This window comes from Syngnathus scovelli, chromosome 4 (assembly GCF_024217435.2).
Source record: "Syngnathus scovelli strain Florida chromosome 4, RoL_Ssco_1.2, whole genome shotgun sequence".
Classification (NCBI taxonomy): domain Eukaryota; kingdom Metazoa; phylum Chordata; class Actinopteri; order Syngnathiformes; family Syngnathidae; genus Syngnathus; species Syngnathus scovelli.
Window position 1 is genome coordinate 10253880 of NC_090850.1, and position 22298 is coordinate 10276177.

The window sequence follows — 22298 nt, forward strand, 5'->3', positions numbered from 1 at the left end:
CATAAATCCTCCACAGAGGCAGTGCAACGCTTCAGTAATTGTCATTTAGACTGTCAGCGGGTGCTTCTGCATGGGTGGGTGCATGTAAGCATATCATAAAAATATAGTTTACCTGCTAATGATTAGCACATGATCTAAGACCACACATTCTATATCACTGTAATATATGATTTTTAGAATAGTAAGTTAGTGAAGGTGTAGTCATTTATTTACCTGACGTTTGTGCAGGCGGTGTGGCTTAGATCTGCACTCAGGAACAGTCTCAATTTACGCACAATTCCTGAGTAAGAAAAAAACTTGAATCTTTTTTCTAAGTAAATATCACTCGAAATTTGTTTCAGTGTAAATTGAACACACTGAACATTTTATTGTCTTCCAAGTGTTAATCTTTTACTCTGTGTTCGGAGGGGGACCAAATAAAGTCATTTTTGAGTAAAATGTACCATCCGAAATGTACTGTGCAACTAACAAAAAAAAAAACAACAACAAAAAAAAAAAAAAACATTTGCCTACACTTGCTTTAGGCAGGCGTAACACATTGTATAGCCGGAGATATTTATAATTTCATAAGCCCACCATGGCTCTTTGTGTTTCCGCCCACTCTCTGGAGAGCTAGCTGTCATTCTACAAAATCGGTGCAATGAACCAAAACAATAAATGATGCCCATGGCACCTAAAAATCACAGTTAATAGTGGTTCCCTTGTGTCTGCTTCTCTTCAGTGGATGACTTTGAAATTTAAAACATTATTTTAAGTTTGACTGGAGTCCTGATAATAAAGAAAACGCAAGAGTGATCAGCATTGCGTGAACTTTTTTTTTGTTTGTTTCCCCGAGTCGGCATCTGCACTTCATTAGATCCCTCGGCTTTTCAAGCCATGTTTCTTTCAGTACTGACTAATTCAAGTCAGTTGAAAGTTAAGGTTTCCAAGTTTTGGTTCAACCTCAAACTTGACTTGGGGCCTTTGACTTTGTAGGTTGTAAGGTCACAGAACTTGACAAGTGGATTAATGAGTTCAAGTGAAGTGTTGATATTTGAGTAAAATGATTTCAAGTTGTTGGCAGATAAGAAATCTTAAGCTCTTACTTCCATAAAGAGAAAATGGGAGCAAAAACAAAACTGTTGCATTTAACTGTTCTTTTGTGTAAAATAAATACACTTTGAATCCGAACTAGTAAAGACAAACACTAGTCATCTATTATTATAGTACACTTGCTAAATTAAGCTGCTTTCTGATTTCACGCGACAATTGACCGACAGCAGCTCGGGCAAGAGAAATGGACAAGCCTGGCTGGCACATCAACATTTTAGCGACAGCTTATAAACACAGAAGAGAAACTCGACTCCTATGTCAGTTTACTCATTTCATGCTTGAAGTGTGCTACTTACATGGAGGTAACCCGCTTTACGCAACTCCTGACCTTGTGCCACGGCGACTATTTTAACCGTGTGTAAGCATAGAAAAATGTCTTGCATCATTCCATCCTTCTTTTGTAGCCTCTTTGTATCCTCCTTGTTCGGCTTTTAAGAGATGCTGAAGATTCTATGAATTCTTGGCAGCTCTTAGCCACTTGCAACACACCCAAGCGCACGTCACTGGTGTGCAGTCATGCACCTGCCCCGTGCACTTCACTTTGATAGTGCTTCACAATTAGTAGGTATTGTTTGTGTTTCTGGCAGTGTCATGTGACGACGTCTTGCCTCGCATACCAGCATCATTCAGCTCATTTCACATCCTTCAACACAACACAGGTAATCTGTGTTTAGCCTTACTTTGTAAAGTAAGGTGCCAAGGTGGCGATTGCTCATGGCATGGCATATCTTTGCTTGACTGAGTAATTAGGCAAGGTGAGGCTGGTCCACCCTATCTTGCTATAAATGGGTGAGTAATAATTGGCTTTACAAATGCAAACAAGACGTTCTTACTTTTGAGCCAAAATGATTATCTCAGTTTTGGGAGGTGTTGCTGGCATCAAACTTAAAACAAGAGAATATTTGCAAAATGTTCAATATGTTGTCTTGATATAGGTTGAAAAGAAATTGTATTGTTTTATTTTATGTTTAACACAACATCCTAACTGCATTGCAATTGGAGTTTGGAAGATTGAAAATTGTTTATAGAGGACTAAAGGACAGTGACCAATAAGTGATTTAGAGGGGATAAACTGATGCTCACTCATGAGGACAAGCTCTATGAGGGAATGTCGGACGGATGCTTTAAATGTTTTATCTTATAACATTTGAGTGTGGATGAATCTAAATGAATACATGACAAAAGATAACAATCTTAGGATAAAACTGATTTTATTAAAATAATCTAAAAGATGATTCAACCCAACAATGTTGCAGACAGACCACTTTTCAAATTCCAGCGTGACGAGAACCAAGACTACAGTTATGGCATCATAGTCACATTCTGTCAATTCTAGTCCATCTGAGTCTGGCCCCAAACTCATAAAATGGAGCAAAGCGAAAGATCATGCTACCTCCGTCCGTCCTCACTTAAAACGTATAACCGACTACATGCCTTTTATAGGCACGCTGGTGTTCGTGGGTTTACACATCTCGTGTTGCAGTGCTTACATTAGAGATAAACATGACCGTACTGGTTGAATGAATCATAAAAGAGTCAAAATAGTGTCACTTTCTTCCATTGCAGACTGACTGTTATTGAAATATGATTTGTTTTATTAGGAGTGCATCGATATAGCTCTATAGAGGATACACAGGCAAACTTGTTGGTAGTCTATAATGACCACTGAAACTACTTGAAACTGACCAAAGTTTGAAATTGCATTCAATAGTATTGTTATTTCAGTAACAATTATCGAGAATTTTTCTTTCACTAAGAGAGGCGTACCAAAGTTTTAATCCACTCATGTACATGCAATTTTGCATACAGTGACCGTCAGATTGCATCAGAGTTCACTCTGAGCGAGACTCTTGATAATTTTGCACCATTCTGCTCTCTTCTGCTTAATAAAGGCTGGGGTGAGAGTTTGCAAAGCCCGGTGTGGCTTCTCACACAAGGCCTCAGCTATAGAAATAACATACATGCCACAGTCATATATGTTCTCTTGTGCAGGAGTGGGCTCCTCGGCAAACAAGGCTTTCGTTCCTGCACCCAAAATGGGTTCTAGTTTGTTAGCAATGCGCTGGGCATGCTGAGAGTTGCTGCCATTTTGAGAGTCATAGTGAGCAAAGCGGTTGGATTTATGATGGTACACCAGAAGGCTCCAGTGTGACCCGCCAGCGCTCTCGTCATCGTTGTCATTCACAGCCAAAAAGATGCGATGACGTGACGCCAGATCCAGAGGGTCAAGAAACACAGCCAACTCCTCCGGGCAGGAAGCGCACTTGATAAACTGAGTGACCTGGGGACTGACGAAGACGACACTCTCTCCCAGGAGTCGAAAACGCTCACTGGCAAAGTACTCAAAGGTAAATCCAATGATTTGGTCGTTCAGCCAGTGGTTTCCTTCGAGGAGGGACACGTCAGAGCGTCGAAGTAGACTGTCCTGGTAGCTCAGCACGACAGAATCCATCCTTCAAACACAAATACTGAAATGTCAGCCAAATAAACACTTTGAAGAAATACATTTTTAAATTCTTAATAATCATGTTCTACCACTTCCAGATTTGTGAATCAGACCCGATGCACTTAAACTCACCTCCTACCTGATCAAATTTCCAAGGACTGCTCCTGGTGGATTCAATCAGGCAGCAAATTTAGAAAGCGCCTTCATCCGTGGGACAAAAAGAAACTGTAACATGCTATGAAGGCGTAAACACGTAACTGGTATTTGTAAAGGAAATAATTACTCTTGATACGATATGGTACAGTGGCGTGTCATGTTACTGATCATAGCACAATGCTGCGTTAGCATGAGCATGCATATCATCTTTCTCAACGTCACAAGAAGCATTAAAAACAATTTAACCGCATATACATCCCGTGGCTCATTAAACCCGTTTTACTAGCCCAAATCAGAATGGCTGATTTCCTATCAGTACCTGAAAAAGAAGCATTCGACTGAAGAGGCGTACGTAGCTCCAACCTCATTCCTTACACCGGCTGCCGTAAACCACGTCGAGTAAACATTCCAATTTGCGACAGTGGGAGGAAAAGTTAAGAAGAGGAAAAGTTTATTGCGTGTTGTTCAGAATTTATTTTCACACTGGAATTAGACGTGTTTCATACGGATATGTTTACATATAGTCTAATTATATATATATAAAAAAAAGTGGTGTGTGTGAAAGAACGTCGCCGTCTTGCCTCGGCTTCCTGTTATGTCGCTCAACCTCGTGTGCGCGCTTGTGAACGGGGCCGCGCTGATTAGCTGCTCAGAGAAGAGTTTGGAGGTTCAACGTCAGTCACGAGCGTCTCTCAATCCCAGCAAACAGATGACATGCACGGATAAATAATGTCTACTTCCACGGCACACATTTGACCTGCAGGGAGTTATTCAGAGGTGAGCGACTGAGAAGAAAAACGACGTTGGGATGGCGTGAAAATGCAGGGAATTAAATAAGATTTCAGTGCTGGTGACGGAGGAGGGAGGGAAGCTTCAGATTCGAACTTCAGCTGCTATAATTGACTTTGGGCGTCCTCGCTTGGAGGTAAGAGTTCTTTAACTCATAGACGTTCACAAGTCATTTCTTGTTTGGGCAGCTTTCTTCTGGGCGCGCTCCATTGCACGATCGTTGCTTGGATGTTTGTGTGCGTGTGGGCTCGATGACAAGCTCAACCGCGGCGCGTTTGTGGAGGGATGGTCATGCATGCGACTGTTCCAGTGATTTGTTGCTTTGCGATGCTTTTCAAATACAAACTCAACATGGGTTTTACGTGTGTTGAGGTGAGGTGTGTGAACCAGCGTGCGTATTTGAACCCTTGTGCGTTTCCACGTAATATTTGATAGTGAAGAAAACGGAGTGCAAAGAAAGTTGAACTGAAAGTTGTTGATGCATGTCCTTGAGCAACTCCATATGATGTGTGAAAATTTCCCACGTCATAGAGCTGAGTTTTATTTATTTTTTTCACTTGGTTGGATGGCAGAAGAATGGAGCATGGATAGTTTGACCTCATTAGGGTCAGCCAATGAGCCAGAGCAGTCTCTGGGCCAGACGTGGGATACACCCCTGGACTGGTCTAAAGCCAATTGCAGGGCACATATAGATAAACAATTATTCACTCTCACTTTCACACTTAGTAAAAGCAATTTAGACATCTGTTAACCTAAATCCCGTATCTCAATAAGCAGGGAAAATGTACGCCTATTGCAAATGTTGTGTTTTTGTCAGGGTTTGTTGAATGTTCCAAACAGTTGCAAAGATGTTTGCCAGAGATTCTTAAACCGTTTTAATGACTGCAAACAGTTTTTATTGTCTCCATAAAATTTTGAACATGTTCAAAATTTCTTTACGAGAGAAAAAACGGTTTGCAACCCTTTGCAATCTTTTAGGAACCCCAACGAAATACTAGCATTTGCTATGCGCGCAACCACTCGCGGCTCAATGAGATACGTAATAATGAAATGTGTTTGGAATGTGTGAGGAGGCACAGCGAGAACATGCCAACTCCACTCAAGTAGAGGCCCAAGCTGAGAGTTGAATCCAGAACCTCAGAACTTGGGCAGATACAGAATGCGAACCAAAATGCAACAGGTATTGTGCATGAAACGATTTAAATGTCGTCATTTGAGAGCTGCCCTTGTGTGGTCATTAGAGCAAGACCTGTTCATTCTTTCTTTGGTTAAGTACAGGCTTTTGCATTCTTGTTTCAGATAAGCATCCTTTGGTAGTGGTTTGAGGAGAATGACTTTGCTCCCCACAGGAGCTTGTCAAGCCCTAGGCTGTGCACAGGTGATGAGAGTAAAGTGGGCCTGTCCTGCGGGAATGTGAGGTCTGAGAAGACGCAGCTGCTGTAGTATGAGAGGCAGCCCGGGCGGAGACACCAGCAACTGGGCTCTGTCGACATCCGACACCCGGCAAAATCTCTGTCTGCTATTTGTAAGAACTGGCCTCAGTTTATCACGTCAGCTCTTGTCTGTTGATAGCAGCAGCAGCAGTAGCGCTTCACTTCACTTGGCTGTGCCTCGAAAGCTCAACCTTTGCTTCTGTGATGCTGCTTTCGTAATAGAGCGTACCAATCACATTTTTTTTGCATCCAAGTCAGAGTTATTTGTTTTATTAGTATCTGCTGATGCTGAATCTCAATCTGATATCAAATGTGTCTTTTGTTTTTTTCCTGTCTCAACTTGGGAACTTTTTATATGGCTATAAAGCGAGCAGTTCAACTCGGGTTAAGAAATCATTATTTTATTCTTGATTTTAGAAATATATGCAGGACTACAGTATAATGATTCAGTTCTAGCAGCACTATTCAATTTCATTACAGATTATTGTTCTTTTTCTATATGAATTCACCGCTTGTAAAAAAGCATTTTCCCATGATAAAATCGACAATTACCCTGTTAAAACATGTCCATTGTTTTTCATGAAAACAGAAATGAACAGGTATATTAATAGAAAGTACTGTTTGCCAGCATGTTTCTCAGCATTGCAAAAATACAAACATTAGTATATTGACCAAAACAAAACCAAATTCACACACACACAAGTCAATTCACAATTCACTCATTTATAAATACCAAAGTGGTCTCGTACTTTTAATTCATTGCGTGTGGCTTCAGATTGCAGAAAGCTGAAGCGCGCACTTTGTGATGCGATGTCACTGACGTGTGGACTTTGTTGCCATCCTCAGTGCCGAGTCCAACTCAGGATAAATGCCATATTTAATCATTTAGCTGCTTTTTAATCACATGATGCAGTTAATAGACTTAAACAGATATCTAACTATGAGGACGAGCTGAGCACATTCAATCATGAGTAAGTCACCCAAAGTAAATTTACATTACAGTGAGTCTTATACACTCAGATGGGCTAAGTCGGTCCAGTGGTTCTGTTGTTTGTTCACCTTTCACCTTTTCCATGTTATTTAATGATTGATTAAAATGTCATCATTGGTTCAGAATAGTTTACCCTGGATTTTATCTTAAGGTCCTATAGCCTACTTCTTGTTCCTGCTGATCCACCGACTGTCTTTAAATCACACGCTTGTAGCATTTGAAGTCATGCGTTGGTAGCTCACATGATGGGGATGACCCAAAAAGAGTCATGGTCGCATTATTTAGAGGAAAGACATTGGCATGCACATGAAATCATTATAAGAGTAACCAGCTTGTGTCGGCCCGAACAAAGCCCCCTTTTTCAGTGGGTCATTACACGAGATAGGCTTTGCCCTCGGTAGCTCAACTTCCCAGCATTTTGCATTTGCCATCATTAACTCATTAGTGCTAAGAGATGCAGAGAAATGCTTTGTTTTGATTGTCGCAATCTTGCTCCTGTGAAATTAATTTAAATTGTCTTTTGTAATTAATCCTTCAAATATAGAGACAAACAATTCTGATTGAGCTGGAAACTTGTTTCGAAGAGAGAAGAACGTTTTCTCTTTTGTATTGGTGGCGTGGCTTTAAGTGATTCTGTTGAAGTTAAACCCTGTAACAGCTCTCAACAAGTATCCAGCTCCAGAAAAGCACACTCATGGTATTCTTGCTTTGTCATTGCTAGGATATTTTTGTTGGTAACTTTTCTTCACAGAGGTTTGACTAAATAAGTGCCTTTGGATGCCAATGGAAACTAGAAACTAAAGTTGTACATTTGCAGAATTTTTGGGAGTATTGTGACATAGTTGTGACAATAGCAAGCGGCCTCTGCTGCCTTATAGTACAGAAAGGACAGGGCCCATGACTAATCCTCAGGCATGTGCGCTTGTGTAATGCTGCACAATACTACAGGGCCTGCACTGCCACTCACTCGGCTGTGAAACCACATTGCTCTCAGCCAAAAATGTGACTTTCTTGATTTCAAAATGTACGCAACACCTTGCGGTGGTTTACAGCTCAAGATAATCCAGAGGATCGCAAGAGTTTAGTCTCTGCTGCAGCTCTTATCTGAGTGAGCAATTCTGCCAGTTTACAGTAGTCTGCGCACTGTCAGAAAGAGCCAAGAAGGGAGGAAAAGCAAAGATAGTTGAGACTGACAACAAACAGGCTGCGATAAGGTTGATTTGAAATGCAGCCAAAGATGGACTCTGGTTGCTGAGTGCTTCTTTTGCCTAATCTGCTTTATCAATGTAGTAAATGTCTGGATGATATAGACTTCCCAAAGATCAGTCTTAAATCTGACTCATAACTCGAATGTACAGGAGGGCGTTGGTTAAGCAAGATGTAAATGTTCTTTTATTTAATCACTTGTCTGCTGCAACCTTTTAGTTTCTTTTTCTTATAAAAGTCAAATGTTGCTTAATTTTAAACTTTTTAAAAACTCTGTAGTACTCGAGATGTCTTTGAAATTTGAAGTGCATTACAAATAGAATCTACTAATAATATTAGGGGTGTGCGTAAAATATCGCTACCGAGATATGTACCGATATTGATAGAATCGATACCATAATCAATATTTTGGTTCTGAGTATTGATACTCCTCCCTGACACTCAGGGGTGCAGCGGTGCCAGCGACTCACATGAGAAGGAAGCATCTGAATGAGAATTTACTTTTTTTTTTTTTTATAAATTGATAATATATGCACATTTCTACTTTCTCGAGAACATGGACGTGTTCAAAATAAACTAAGGAGCAGTAAGGCCATGCTGTATAAATCGTATAAATCGCATCATATAAAATTGTACTAAATCAAATCGAGGTACATATTGTATCGTGACCTGTATATCGAGGTATGTATTGTATTGCCAGCTTCACAAAGATGCTCAGCCCCAATTATTAGTTTTTGATAAGATCAATTAAACACCCAGCTTGCCGCATTGTCCAGGCCTTCTTGCTGTATGTTGTCCGCTACCAGACCCAATGCTTTACCAGCTATTGGTCTGATGGTGGGGAGTCACATTGATGCAGATTTCTGAGCAAACAGACAGTTCAAATGAACCAATCAGCGAAAAGATGTGGCGGCCAAGAAAAAAAAATCCACGGCATCGGTTGCTGGGGTTTTAATAAATCTGTGACTCTAGCTATTTAAAACTGAGTTTAATGTTGAATGAAACAAGCTACCGTCTCTCTCGCGTGCTATTTTGGGAAGTTGCGCATCAAAGATACGTCACAACAAGTAAACAAATTTGATTTGTTGGTTCATTTAGAGATTAGCCAAGTGGGGGTGAATGGCCCTTACCACCAGACCCAATCACTGATTCAGCATTGGGTCTTGCTTGCCAGGCTAGGTCCTAGCTCCCTTCCTGAATACCCTCTGATGCCCTTAACAACAGACATCCACTTCATTGACTTGATGGATTTGTTTAATAACTGAAGTTAGACATCCTAACAATGATTATATGCTGAATTGGCTCAAGGAAGCCATATACTTAAACTGAAGGATTCCACTTAACAGCATAGCTTTGTCCCTCTTGTCATATTGGACTCTTTGAGGTTTGGATGTCCACTTGATTGTATCCTATAACAAGGTTTCCTGAATTAGTCTTTTGCGGCTGTGAGAGTCTTGGTCTGTTTTGGTCTTGTCATTTGAGAATGCTTTATTGCTCGGCACTAAATAGTTTGATTTTTGAAAACTCTGTTGCAATGCTGTCTCTCTGGATAAAGTTTTACGTATTATCATTTGTTTTCAATTTGCGATTTCCATTCATATGCTGTTTCCTATGCTTTTTTTCTACAAGGACTCAGTCACAATTAGAATTAAACCTGCAACAACATATACGTATTATGATTAACATTGAAAAATAAATTTTGCGCATTTGTTTTTAAAATTCTGGTTATGCATTTAAAGAAAATCCCAAACTGTTTGGCCATATATGATTTACACACGTAAAACTTCAGACTGGTCCTCTCCTGTCGAAACGACTTTAGTTACTCTTGGTCAGGGAACTTTTTTTTTTTTTTTTTTATTACTGATGAAACCTGTACTTCCAAGAGCATGCATGCATTCTGTTAATAGCTCCCCAGGAAAGATAAACTAAACTGAAGAGTTAGAAGTGCCATATTGGAGTTAAGTTCGCATGTTAATTATCCCATTGTCTATGCCACAAGGCTCTCTCAAACATGAACATTTATTGAAGTGGTAGCTCATGTATAATAAAGCTTGATCATGTCATATTTACATGATCTCTTCAGAATATCTTTGCCATGTTCTTGAAGTCTCATTCTGCCTCCTGATCAAACAGTAGCTTTTGCCGTTTCTCTGTCGACTGCAGGATCAAGCTCAGATTTCAAAAAGACTGCAGTCTGCTGCAGGCAGATAGACAACCTCTGGGGCCAGGCCCCTTGCTCAGAAGAAACAGTGAGAGCCTCAGTAACATTTCCCTGTAATTACAGGTCATGTTTTTTCTTTTCTAATCCTCTAAACAGATGTGCTCCAAATAATGCTGAACGTTCAGACCCCATGTTCAACATTGATGACCTGACATTACAATAAAACTGGTGCAGGTCGGGTCTAGGCGGATTTAACTGTCCCATGACCTTTTTTCAGTGCATCAAATGGTAACATTGTCTTTAACAGACAGCATTGGATAAAGTAGACAAAAGTATCTGTCAATGTGCGAGTCCTCGAGTAATTTCATCTGCATCAGGTACCTGTTTTTTTGGTGTGCACTTTGGAAAGACAGTCAAGCTAGTTGCAACAACAGTTGTTCATGCTTTGCACAATTGTAGCACGACTCCACTCCGGCGAGAAGACCGATTTTTGAATAAAAGCTTAACAAATAATTTATGGATACCAGGTGCACCCTTATTTTGAAGTTTTTCATGGCAATGAACGGCGGCGTAGTGACTGACTTGACATATCTTCCTCAGGCACCATAGTTGGAGTTCAGTCATCAAATGAGCTTAACAGAAATATAAAAAGGTAGTCACGATTAGATAGAAATTAAAATATAACGGTGGATCCTGTGCCTCCCTTTAAAATACATCATCCCATTGACATGACATTGGTGTTTTAAATCCAAAATAAAATTCCTAGTACACTGAAATCATATTTTTTGCTGTGAGGAGAGTTGCCTTATTGGCAAAACATACTGTATCATCATCGTAAAATGACCATTAACCAGTCTGGTTCGTCTCGGGGTCTATCAAAGTATATCAGGGGAAGTGCTGCGGTTTGTTTTCATCAGCTGGTTTTTAACAGAACAGTGACTCTCCATACCACGGTCATCACATGTCAGTCGTGCTCTTAACATACATGTGTCACGCGGTTGCTTTATTTGGCATATATGCGTGATTCTTTTTCTAGCTGCAACATATGGGTGCCGATAATGTTGCCAAATGTGTTTCATACTTCAAATTCTCTGAAGTCTGCAGTTCTATTTTTATATGGTTTGACTTAAACATCTGGCCATCCCATATTCATATAGAAATCCGGTGCTCTTGTTGCTTTTTTCAAAATGAAAACATCATTAGAAGTGGATATCAGAGGCTTCATTCAAGTGACTTTCATACGCCAACTCATTTTCATTGTGGGGTGGAGTACTTTTCCAGCTTCACCGGCCAATTGCTGCAGCGTCATATTGATATTTCCAGAACTAAAATGGAGTCTGCATGGAAAACATTATCCACACTCCAAAACAATAAAAGTAAATGTGAGGGTAGTCCAAGAGCACATCTTGTTTTAGACATGACATCAATGTTCCTAAACTGTTGCATCCACAAGCAATGAAAAATCCACTTCTGTCAGGAGGAGGTCATTGTTTCTGTTATTTCAACCTTGTGAAAGCAACAAGGCTACCTCCAGCAATGGGCAAGCGACCTTCAAAATGTAGTGAGCTAAGATACAAGTATTTTACAGTAGATAAAAATGCTTCACTACACAGAAGCCACACGTCAGAGAAATGTAGCAATCTAAAGTATGAGAATCTGAAAAAAACTAGCCGAACATTAAATGAAGGCTCTTTATTGAAACAAAAACGTTTTGTCAGTGCACACACCGGCACTCGATTTTAGTGTACTCTGAATAACCGAGCGTTGAATTTGAGCAATGCTTGGAGTGAACCAGTGTGTGCTCGGTGCATATTTCCAAATGCGTGTTGTGATGACTAGCATATAATTTAGATGGCCATTGTTACTTTAATTTTGGCACATGCCTGAATGTGTGTTCTGAAATTTGTGATGGGTATCTTGAATGTTGACAGGAGCTTCCTGTTGAGTTTACACATGAGAAACATCTCATTGTTCTGTGAAGATACGAAAGGTAAAATGGATTCTTTAAGCCATGAAGATCCAAAATGTTCTTCGGCAGCTGTATCAGGAACCAGTTGGCCAAAATAGTTTCCCAATTCCATTTCTGCCAAACATTACTATTTCCATAAATGTCGCAGACACAAAACCCAACATGTGGTATAGACTAAAAAGCATAGCTGTTTGTTTCATTGTGACAAATGTTGAATTGATGCTGTGAAATTAGCTGTTTTCTTTCCATGCAACACGTTTTCATCTACAGTGTATCTAATATATATTGGAGGTTTGACTTGTTTGCTTTTAAACTTTCTCTATGTAACCACATAATCTTAAAAAAACAAACAAACAAAAAAACACCCAAAGCCTGCAAAAATGGTCATTTATTTTAAATATGTAGCCATTAATAACATGTTATGTTGAAACCCTCAAAGTTGTACTTCCTGTCTCACCCTGTATTTCTGTGATTTTTTTTCCTGGGAGTGGACACAGGAAGTGGATTTGTATGACTACAACAAAGGAGTGGTGTAGTTGACAGCAGTGCAGAATTGAGTGCTCTTTTCACTAGCATGCAGTTTGGCTCTTAATTGGATACATTATGTTCTATTTTCCCAACGAGCACGGCGAAAGCGTAGGATTAAGGGTATCAATAGAGCTGATTGGTTAGCTTGAGCTGTCAATGATTGGAATGGCCACTTTAAAAACTGCAGCTTTGAAAATCACAAAATGACATTGTCTGAGATTACAATTTTGAACCTATAATAAATCATTCACTTCAAGTGTATAGATTCGTCTTTCTTTCAAAAATAGTACGGTAGCTAATTTCTTATTTGTTGTATTGATCAGTCCTCCAGTTCTACTTGCACTTCTACTGTCACGTTAGCCATGAGTATGTTCAATTTGTAGCATTTTACTGATTTTGTTTGTACAAAAATGTGACTGTGTGAAACTACAGACAAAGGTGAAACAGTATGCTAAAAAATGTAAGAAGGTACTTTGTTGGAATGGCAGTGAAAAAGAGCCTGACCTCCACTCCCTTGAGTTCATCCACACTCATTCTTCTCTCTTGCTTCAGCAAAGTGGAAAATCGAGCTCAACTAGATTACCAGCCATAAGGTATTTGTAATCTATCTCCATAATGTTAGGAGGTTTTCGTTTTCCCCATTCATGATTTCTAACACTGTCCAGTTTATCCTTGCTGGCTTCCACAGATTTATATTCTTGTGTTGGGTTGTGGCCTTGCAATGCAAGCATAAACGTGACCTTTTGAGGTGCAAAATGGCTCGAATCTGAAACTCTGAGCTCACAATGCACAACAGATCTTGAGTTTATCAAGAGCACTTTTCTTTTTTCACGAAACATACCCAAAACAAAAAGTTTGAAACTGACTTCAACAAGTGGCTTCCTGCCTTCTCAGTTTTTCATGTACCCAAATGACCCAAATGAATGCCATACATGGCCACTCATCTGACGTTAAATACAGGGAGGAGTTGCTTCTCTGCCATATCCTCATGTTATATTCAAGTTAATTTGTAGTGTGGGAAAGAATCAACCATTGAAAACAAATATGGAGTCTATTTTTACTGATGTGGATTGATTTGAAGATTGTAAAAGAAATTACCGTACAAATTCAGATTGAATTTCAACGGTAACACAGCAAGTCGGTTCCTTTCGTACAGTTACAAGTCAGCATCGATGTTATCTGTCAATAGTATCTCTTGATTGTCTTAGTTCCTTTTTTTTTAATTTTTTTTATTTGGTGGCGGCTTTTTTGCAGCTATGATAATGTCCTAAAAGTTTACTTAGAGTACAGAACAAATTGGAGTTGTAACTCTTTAGTTGACAAGGTCAAGGCCTCTGTCTGAGAACATCAGTGTTGCCTTTAGGCTTAAGGTGAAATATTTCTGTGAGACTGTAGTGTTATGTTACACAATGATACATTTGGTGCAGAAAAAAAGTGCACATGTGCATGTGTGCATTAGTTGAATGTCTTGTGCGTCATCTCATCAGTCAAATGACCTACCTTGCAAAGTTTTGGTGCTCCAGTTGGGCAAGTATACTGTGAGCAGATGTTTTTGCTGAAGTGGACCAAATGCAAAGTGTGCTGAAGATGTGAACATATACAGATTAAGAGCGTTACACATTTAATTCACCTTACATCTGATACGTGCATGTCTTTGTGACAACACAAAGGCAAAAGACAGGATACATTACAGATGCTTTTAAGCCACGGAAATGAGAACATCTTTTGGCAAATCATGTAATTGGAAGTCATTTCATAGTTTCATTTTTATCACGCTATTAGTAATAATGACAATTTTCAAGTTGAACTCATTTTCCAGTTTTTCACGTAATAATGCTTGGCTCCTCCTCCTAGCATCATTACGTCGTACCATATTTCAAACTTAACAGGATTGTTTCACAACGTTGATAAATGATTCCATTTATATATTATTATTGAGAAGTGCCTAGCTTCAAAATGTTGCATGTTTTTTGACTAATTTATTGAAGATCCTGTGGTCCGTGGCATGCAAATCACAACTGGGGCAACTGGCCAATTTTGAAGACCACCCCCAGATATATTTTCCAAAGGAGTGGGTAGGCTTGGACGAGATATTGATGGTCATAGAGTGGAAATTTGCCCCAGGTGAATGCCCCTTCACCATGCCATTGTTGATGAATATGACCCTAAAAAATATTGTCAACAGGGGAGGGAGGGGCAGAGTTAAACTTACGTCCATCAATCAAAGAACGATGCCCCTTCATCTGCAATGATGAACATGCCTTGAAAAAAATGTCACTGCTCAGGTGAAAATGTCACTGCTCAGGTGAATTCTCGGGGCCACACCCTTGCTTGCGGTTGCATTGTAAAGCTCGAAGTACGAAAAGGTAGCAATGAGAACATTGAGTTGCTAATGTTTGACTTTTTAAACATTATAAGCTGTATTTGTAGTGACTTTATATATGCTTTGTGGTAACTTTTCCTTTTAACATACAGCCCTGTTTTCCATTTGACCACGTGCACTGTATTTGCGCAAGTTTTATTTTAGTCCTCATCCACCATATGTTAAATCAAAGCACGTTCTCTTGAAAGCCGCGGCTTGTGACTTTACAGTTGTTTTTACGACATGTTGGACCGTATGTGTTTTTCTGTTTGAAGTACATTTCCCTCTGCTTGTGCAGTGAAAGGGGGTTGGGTGTTTTTGAAGGGAGCCTAAATATTACAATGAGTGAGACGGGCGTATGTGGCGTTTATGCTGCATAACTATCATGACTATCTTTGCCCTCTTTGCTTGTGGTCTGTGTGGCCATAATTAGCGTCTTCTTCCCCACACATATGCCAGCAGATGCCACTAAATGAGGTTAAGGGCACGTTTTTTTATTTCAAAACAAACTAGGGGATAAAATATTTGAGAGGAGTTTTTACTCGTTGTACGTGGAAACGAATCAAACTTATCAGAAAACGTACTAGACGTGATCAGATTTGTATCTCTTTTCGTAACAGCTGGTTGAAGACCACCCAGCTCCTCAGCAAAAACAAACATTAAGATGGTTGCTATATTGTCAGATTATTTTTTGTGAAACAACATAATACTCGAAAATAGCAGAAAGGCTCACAGGAAAAATGTTCTCTCTTTGACGTATGACATCATGTCTTTCTTAGAGTAGAGGTTCCTCATGCCAGAGGGAAGTGTGCTGTGGTATGTCCAAAACAGATTTTCGGTCAGATAACTTGAGTTTGACTCCAAATGACTAACTGCTCAATCAGTGTAACCAGATCTGTGTGCATATTTGGAGGAGGTGAAGGAAAGAGACAACGGGAGGCCTCTTCAGTGGTTCGCCATCAAAGAACCTCCCGCATCATCACTTTCCACCAGTTTACATACCTGGGGCCTATTTCAATCACCGTTCTCTGTTGCTGTATTGCTCCTTTCTGTCACTCAGCTGACAATATTTGCTGCTCCAAGTAGTGTGTGGTATTAAATCTATTCTTAGTGCTATACTATGATTTGTCTTTCTGGTTTTCAGAAGACAACAAAACCATCTTGAACTAATAATCATTCTTGTATTTGACCTGATTTTTTGACATACTGATTGAAATGATTTAGAGGGATTGTCTATATCTTCACACTGGGTTGGAGCAAGAAAGTTGGCATATTATTCATGTTATTAAAATCTTTACAAACTAGCAGTGAATCATTTATTTTGCATATTTGAGTTATTAATGCAATGGTGTCTTTGCCCATGAGCTGTGATAGTTATCACAGTGGCCACTAGCATGGCCATGTGGCCAAATACCCCCCCATCTTTTAAGCAGCAAGCTGACCATCTGTTTTAGGCATGCACGCACATGCTCACGTAGACACACACATGCCTCCTCAGGTCATATTTGTGTGGCTCCAGCCTTGCCGTTGTGGGTGGATTGAGCGTGCTATGTACAGGAGGCCAAAGAGGATGATGGTCAGGTGTTTTTTTGTAGGACTCCAGACCATTGCAGAGCTAGAAAGGTCAGATGCAGGACAACAGGAAAGGACCCGGCAAGGGTGCAGGCTTTTATTGGCCACAATAATTGTACTTTGTATGACCCTGATCCATTTCCTGTCATCATTTCCTGCCGAGTGTGTGAAATGGTAATGGAAAGTGTGTTACAAATTCTGATAAGAGATCTGAGTTAATGTCAGTGGGATGTTTAAGGAATTGGCTGACATTTACCCAGCAAGCACTCATTTTAGTTTATTCCTTTTAAAAAGACATTCTCCAGAACATCAGTTTTTGAGTGCAAGACTGAGGCCAATGTAATAAATGCAAATACCCGTCAATTTTGTCCACCGCTTGTCCTCATTGGGGTCACTGGTGAGCTTGAGCCGACCTCAGCTGACTTTGGTCATCAAGTACAGCAGGCTGAAAATATTTCTCATTTTAATTTCATCGATATTTGAGCTATGGCACATAAAGCAGTGCACAGCGTAGGTGGCTGCCTGCACATGTCCTCTCTGCTATAAGGAAAGGAAACTTGTGAATGGCGTGAGTGTATTCTCATTAAAGACGATGGCAGCTGCTCGTCTTGGTGTTTGGGGGAGCTTACGTGTGCTCATGGGAGTAAGGATGTGTGTTAATGATAATCCTGTCGAGCCTGGCGACTTGGCCTTTATCCTCTATGTGCGCTCTAGCGAAATAATTTGCCCACATTACATAACAGCATCATCTTTTTGTCATAATCCGTCAAATTTCAGATTGACTGCTCGGTGATTGCAGAGTCACATTGCGTATGAAGTCGGTCCTGCGACTGCCATATTTTTATTTCTATAAATGTTGACTGGAGCGTGCACCTTGAAGACTGTGTCAAAGTACTGTGAAAGCAAGCTTGTGAAATGAATTCATCCAATGTCCTTGCATATCTTGTCTTCACAGTGATGACTTGAAGTCGGTGGCCTCTACCGCCCAGAGAAGGACGTGCCTGACAGCTGCTAATGGGAACTCTTCCTCCGCCATGAGTGCTCGCGATGGCGTTGCCGGCATGGGCAGTCTGGGACGGCGGCAGCGCTTTGAGAACTCTGATTTCACCGTGCGCGTCTACCCAGGCACCCTGGCCGAAGGCACCATCTACTGCCCAATCAGTGCCCGTAAGACTACCTCAGCTGCTGAGACCATCGAACGCGTCATTGACCGACTCCAGCTGGACCGTACCAAGTGTTATGTTCTGGCAGAGGTGAAAGAGTTTGGCGGAGAAGAATGGATTCTCAACCCCAGCGATTGCCCCGTGCAGAGAATGATGCTCTGGCCCCGTGTGGCACTAGAGCATCGCTCTTTATCTGGAGGTGAAGACTATCGCTTCCTTCTCCGGCTGAAGAACCTGGATGGTTCGATCCACTATGGCGGCAGCCTCCAGATGTGGCTGCAGGTTACGGAAGAGCGCAGGCGCATGGTGGAACGTGGACTACTGCCACAGCCCGAATCTCAAGGTGACCATGCCGATTTATGTCGCCTACCGGAGCTCAATGAGCGCTCGCTGCTGGACAATCTGCGCTCACGCTTCCGCCAGGAGAAGATTTACACCTACGTTGGGAGTATCCTCATCGTCATCAACCCCTTCAAGTTCCTGCCCATATACAATCCCAAATATGTGAAGATGTATGATAATCACTCACTGGGAGATTTAGAGCCCCACATCTATGCCGTGGCTGATGTTGCTTATCATGCAATGCTCCAGAGACAGAAGAATCAATGCATTGTCATTTCTGGGGAAAGTGGCTCCGGCAAGACTCAAAGTACAAACTTTCTCATTCATCATCTGACTGCTCTCAGCCAGAAAGGTTTTGCCAGTGGAGTGGAGCAGATAATCTTGGGGGCAGGTCCAGTATTAGAGGTAAGTGGGGTTGGGCATTAGCGTATTGGTAATTAGCACCCTGATCAGTAGACCCGATTTAAAACTTGAAAATACTTGCAAGTGTTCGTTCAGTCTTGGCGTGGCTTTTCTGTCCGTAATTATGTCGATCGGCTCTTTCAGTTGATCGGCTTGCTAAAAATGGATTGGTGACGTCTCACTCTATAAACGTTTACAGAGGCTTGCTGCTCCGTTTCTACATTTTGTCTTTTTCCAGACTTTTTATTGTGTTTTCATGCGGCTTTGCTGTGAATGCTCAGTCAAAGTGGATATTTAAACAGAATTATACAACGGTGCTTATCACCACCTGCCTCTTGGCTCACTTGGTATTGAATTGTGTGAACCCCTTACAGAGCTTTATTGCACTCGAGTCCAGCTGTGTGGGGATTATGTAGTGCACACAGGAGCTCTGTCTGTGGGCGACCAGTGGATGTCAGCGGTTACACTAGTAGATTCTTGCTTTTGTGATTACAGCACAGATGAAGACTGTTCAGGGTAGTTGTGGTAGAGGCCCAGCCAAAGGTTGTAAAGGAAACTGGTTGTTTTATTATCTCTCAAAACATTCCGCTCATATTCCTTTTTCTTCTCGTCACTTCAGCACTCGCTATAATATTTAACATCGGCTGAATTCTCGAAGCTTGTGAAACACTCTCTGGAATTGTATGCGCAAAGAAAAGCACATTCATTGCGGCTATGGTCAACCGCGTTGCTGAATTTTATCAAGTGTCACCGTCATGTCACCTGGCCACCAGCTATTTACACTTGATTTAGCCCCAAATAACATGGCAGTGTTCCAAAAGTCAGACAATGCCTTAGGGTCCTTCTTAATCTGACAACCAGTCATGGAAAAAATGTTCTCAGTGTCGAGCGGAAATAGTTTGAGTGTTTTGATTTTATCACAATTTGGAGACTTAAATTGACCGGGGTCTTAGTCAACAAACTAGTTTTACCCTTCCGTTCACACCTTCCCCTTTGGTTTTGGATGGGTTGGTTGGGTTTCTGTATTGCCATTTTTGTTGCAAACAGGAGTTCAAACGACACAGGTTCAAAGGTACAAATCTTTGCCACGGGTAGCTTCACTCTTTTATTGTCCACAGTTCAGCAAACACTTGAAAAAAATGCCATTCACCGATGAGTCTCTGGAGTTAATGTGTAAGCATGCTTGGGTACACAGCAACACGACTGAGGGGTTTGGATTGCCTTAAATTGTTTGCACAGTTGGATTGTATATCTGCCCAAGGGGTGATTGATACCAAGACTAGAGATATGATCCTACTGTAGAGAGAGAGGAAAGGAAGACTAGTGGCAGCCAAAATTAATCTTAATTGGTCTTCATTCATGAAGCATGACGAGATGTTTGCTGTGTCGTGCATACAAAGTACATACAGTACTGCATAGTATGTACACTAATTTTAAATAGTTACAATTTATTTTATTAATCTGACAATACTGAAAACTTTAACTGACTTCTATGTGGTTCTCGAGGATTTTTTTTTTTTTTTACTAGTACCATGTAAAGGGATCATTTACTAAAGCTTGATCATATGATTTTTAAAGATAATGTTGTCTTTGTGCTCCAAGAATCTCTTTCCTTGACTTGCAGGCAAAACCTGCCTGAAGCCTAAAGCCTGTCTTGAAGGAGAATATCTCCTACATGTGGTATTGGAAGTCAGCCAAGACCTCATTGTATAGAGCGTGTTAAAACCCTGATGAGCCTTGTCACTCAAGTGCTTCAGTGAATAAAGCTGTGGTCGAAGGTGACAAAATAGACTTTAAAATATTGTTGGAACGCCCCAAAATCCCCTTTTGAGCTATTGATGGTTGTTGTCAGGGCTTGATTAATTATTCGGGAAAACCTGAAAGCTAATGTTTGGTCCTTAAGGTATTTTTCACCTTCTAGCCACATCGAATTGAATGAACCTACATTCTTGTGACAATATACTGTCTACAAATGTCTTGTTCATGTGTGCGATGTTATGATTAATTTAAGAATGCAGTAACTCCTCCACACGTTCGACTTCTGCTTTACCTTATGTTGTGTGTGACTGATTTTTTTTTTATTCTTACCACTGGCTGTTAAAAGATGTTGAACATTTGTCAGAACTTGTTCGAACTGGAGAGGAGTCTGTTGTAGGCAACTTCAGTGTCAGTTCAGCAGTGTTTATGAGTAACAATTGCTCAGTGCTGATAATGCTATCTTTGTGAGCTGCTGAATGACTTTGCAGCGCACATTATCACTGTTAGCCACTTCATTTTGTGCATCTCTTATCAGTCTTTGGGCTTCAGAACAGTTAATACAGTTGGTAATGTTCTTTTTTTTTCATGACCATCATCAAGGTCATTATGGTCTTATTTCACCTTCTTAACAGTAAACATTCTCTGATTTGATCCTTCATTAAAGCAGAATGATAAGCTCCTGTTTTGAATCAAAGTATGATATTTGCAAACATCTGCTTTCACATTACAAATGACAGCAGTAACTCAATCGTAATCAATTAATGGGAAAATTAAGTCACTTAAATCCATTAGAAAAACAATTATTTGCAGCAATGGTATGAATAAGTACGTGTCTACTAAAACTTATCCACGCTGTCATCAAGTGTTATATTTTTTGCAGTATTTTATCAGATTTTTTAAAATTTCTGTGACACCTGAAAGATGCAGTCATTTTCTCCAGTAAAAAAGACCAAATCTAGGATTGGAGTTGTCTTTAAAAGATAGACGTATATCTCCTTCAGCTTGTGTGCAACTCTTTCCACTGCTGTGGCCAAGTAACTTGACAATGTGGCTGTTTGTGTGCACTCACAGACACTGTATTTATACTCCAGCATACCAGAGTTTGCAGGTGCACACACACACACACACACACACACACACACAGACGCGCGCGCGCGTGCACACACATCCGCGGCAATCACCCTCACATGTATTCACACACTTACTGCAATCTGAACTGAATCTCAAACTTGACCATCTGCCGGACTACACCTGTAGCAGTACGTCAAACAAAAACAGGATGGACAAAGACGGCTTAGTTCTATGCTGTGGTTGTTGCGTCAAATCCATCTACAATCAATTCAATTTTGTGACGTCAGTTATTAGGTTGCTTTCAGATTGACTGAAAAGAACAAATGACACTTTTTAAATTCTTTTCCAGGACATTCCTTACACCAGTGGTCCCCAACCATTTCAAACCGGTTCAAACAAGTATAGCTTTTCGAAGACCGGCAGCAACCATTTGTCAATGGGTGGTGATGGTGGAGGGGGTCATTATCATTACTTAGGTTAACTACAAAGTACTTCCGACAACCTACTTACTACAACATTTTTTAAAATAGGTTGTAAATCTTTGAAAAAAGAGGTACTGCAAAGAAAATTATCAAAAATGTCCCCCCTCAGGAACTCGGCAATGAATATACCTGAAAATGAAAACATTAGAATTTTGAAGTTATGATCCTATATACAGTCCCTTCCAAAAGTATTGGAACGGCAAGGTTTTGTTGTTTTTGTTGTATATTGAAAACGTTTAGGTTTCAGATCAAAAGATGAAAATGAGACAAACTTTGTGTTATTTACATTTAGATGTGTTAAATAACTCTGGACAGAACAACTTTTGTTGGAAGCTATCCACTTTTCAAGTGAGCAAAATATTGGAACAGACATTA

At 40.4% G+C, this 22298-nt stretch overlaps 2 protein-coding genes across 17 annotated transcripts in view; one reads left to right on the plus strand and one right to left on the minus strand.

Annotated features, from left to right (window-relative positions):
- Nucleotides 1-2286: 2286 nt before the first annotated feature.
- senp8 (SUMO peptidase family member, NEDD8 specific) lies at nt 2287-14413 on the minus strand. 4 transcript variants are annotated; one of them, XM_068650572.1, is made up of 3 exons: nt 4014-4135; nt 3678-3739; nt 2287-3545 (listed from the first exon to the last, which is right to left on the minus strand). In XM_068650572.1, exon 3 carries the CDS (start codon nt 3542-3544, stop codon nt 2918-2920), a length of 627 nt encoding a protein of 208 aa, XP_068506673.1. In that variant the 5' UTR covers nt 3545; nt 3678-3739; nt 4014-4135; the 3' UTR covers nt 2287-2917. The 4 variants fall into 4 exon arrangements, with proteins under 4 accessions (XP_068506673.1, XP_068506672.1, XP_049574156.1 ...); XM_068650571.1 differs by having other exon boundaries at nt 3671-3739; XM_049718199.2 differs by lacking the exons at nt 3678-3739; nt 4014-4135 and adding an exon at nt 14272-14413.
- Nucleotides 4282-22298, plus strand: part of myo9aa (myosin IXAa) — a 70817-nt gene continuing 52800 nt past the window's right edge. For 12 of the 13 annotated variants that reach the window (XM_049718163.2, XM_049718166.2, XM_049718165.2 and 9 more), the window contains exons 1-2: nt 4282-4619; nt 17661-18615. In XM_049718163.2, coding sequence (XP_049574120.1) covers nt 17740-18615 — 876 coding nt within the window. In that variant the 5' untranslated portion in view covers nt 4282-4619; nt 17661-17739. The remainder of the gene's footprint in view (nt 4620-17660; nt 18616-22298) is intronic. The other variant, XM_049718164.2, reaches the window with a different exon arrangement.

What these genes read in the sequence shown, in the direction of transcription:
- senp8 (XM_049718199.2), bottom strand. Translation starts at nt 3,544, where the DNA reads ATGGATTCTGTCGTGCTGAGCTACCAGGACAGTCTACTTCGACGCTCT.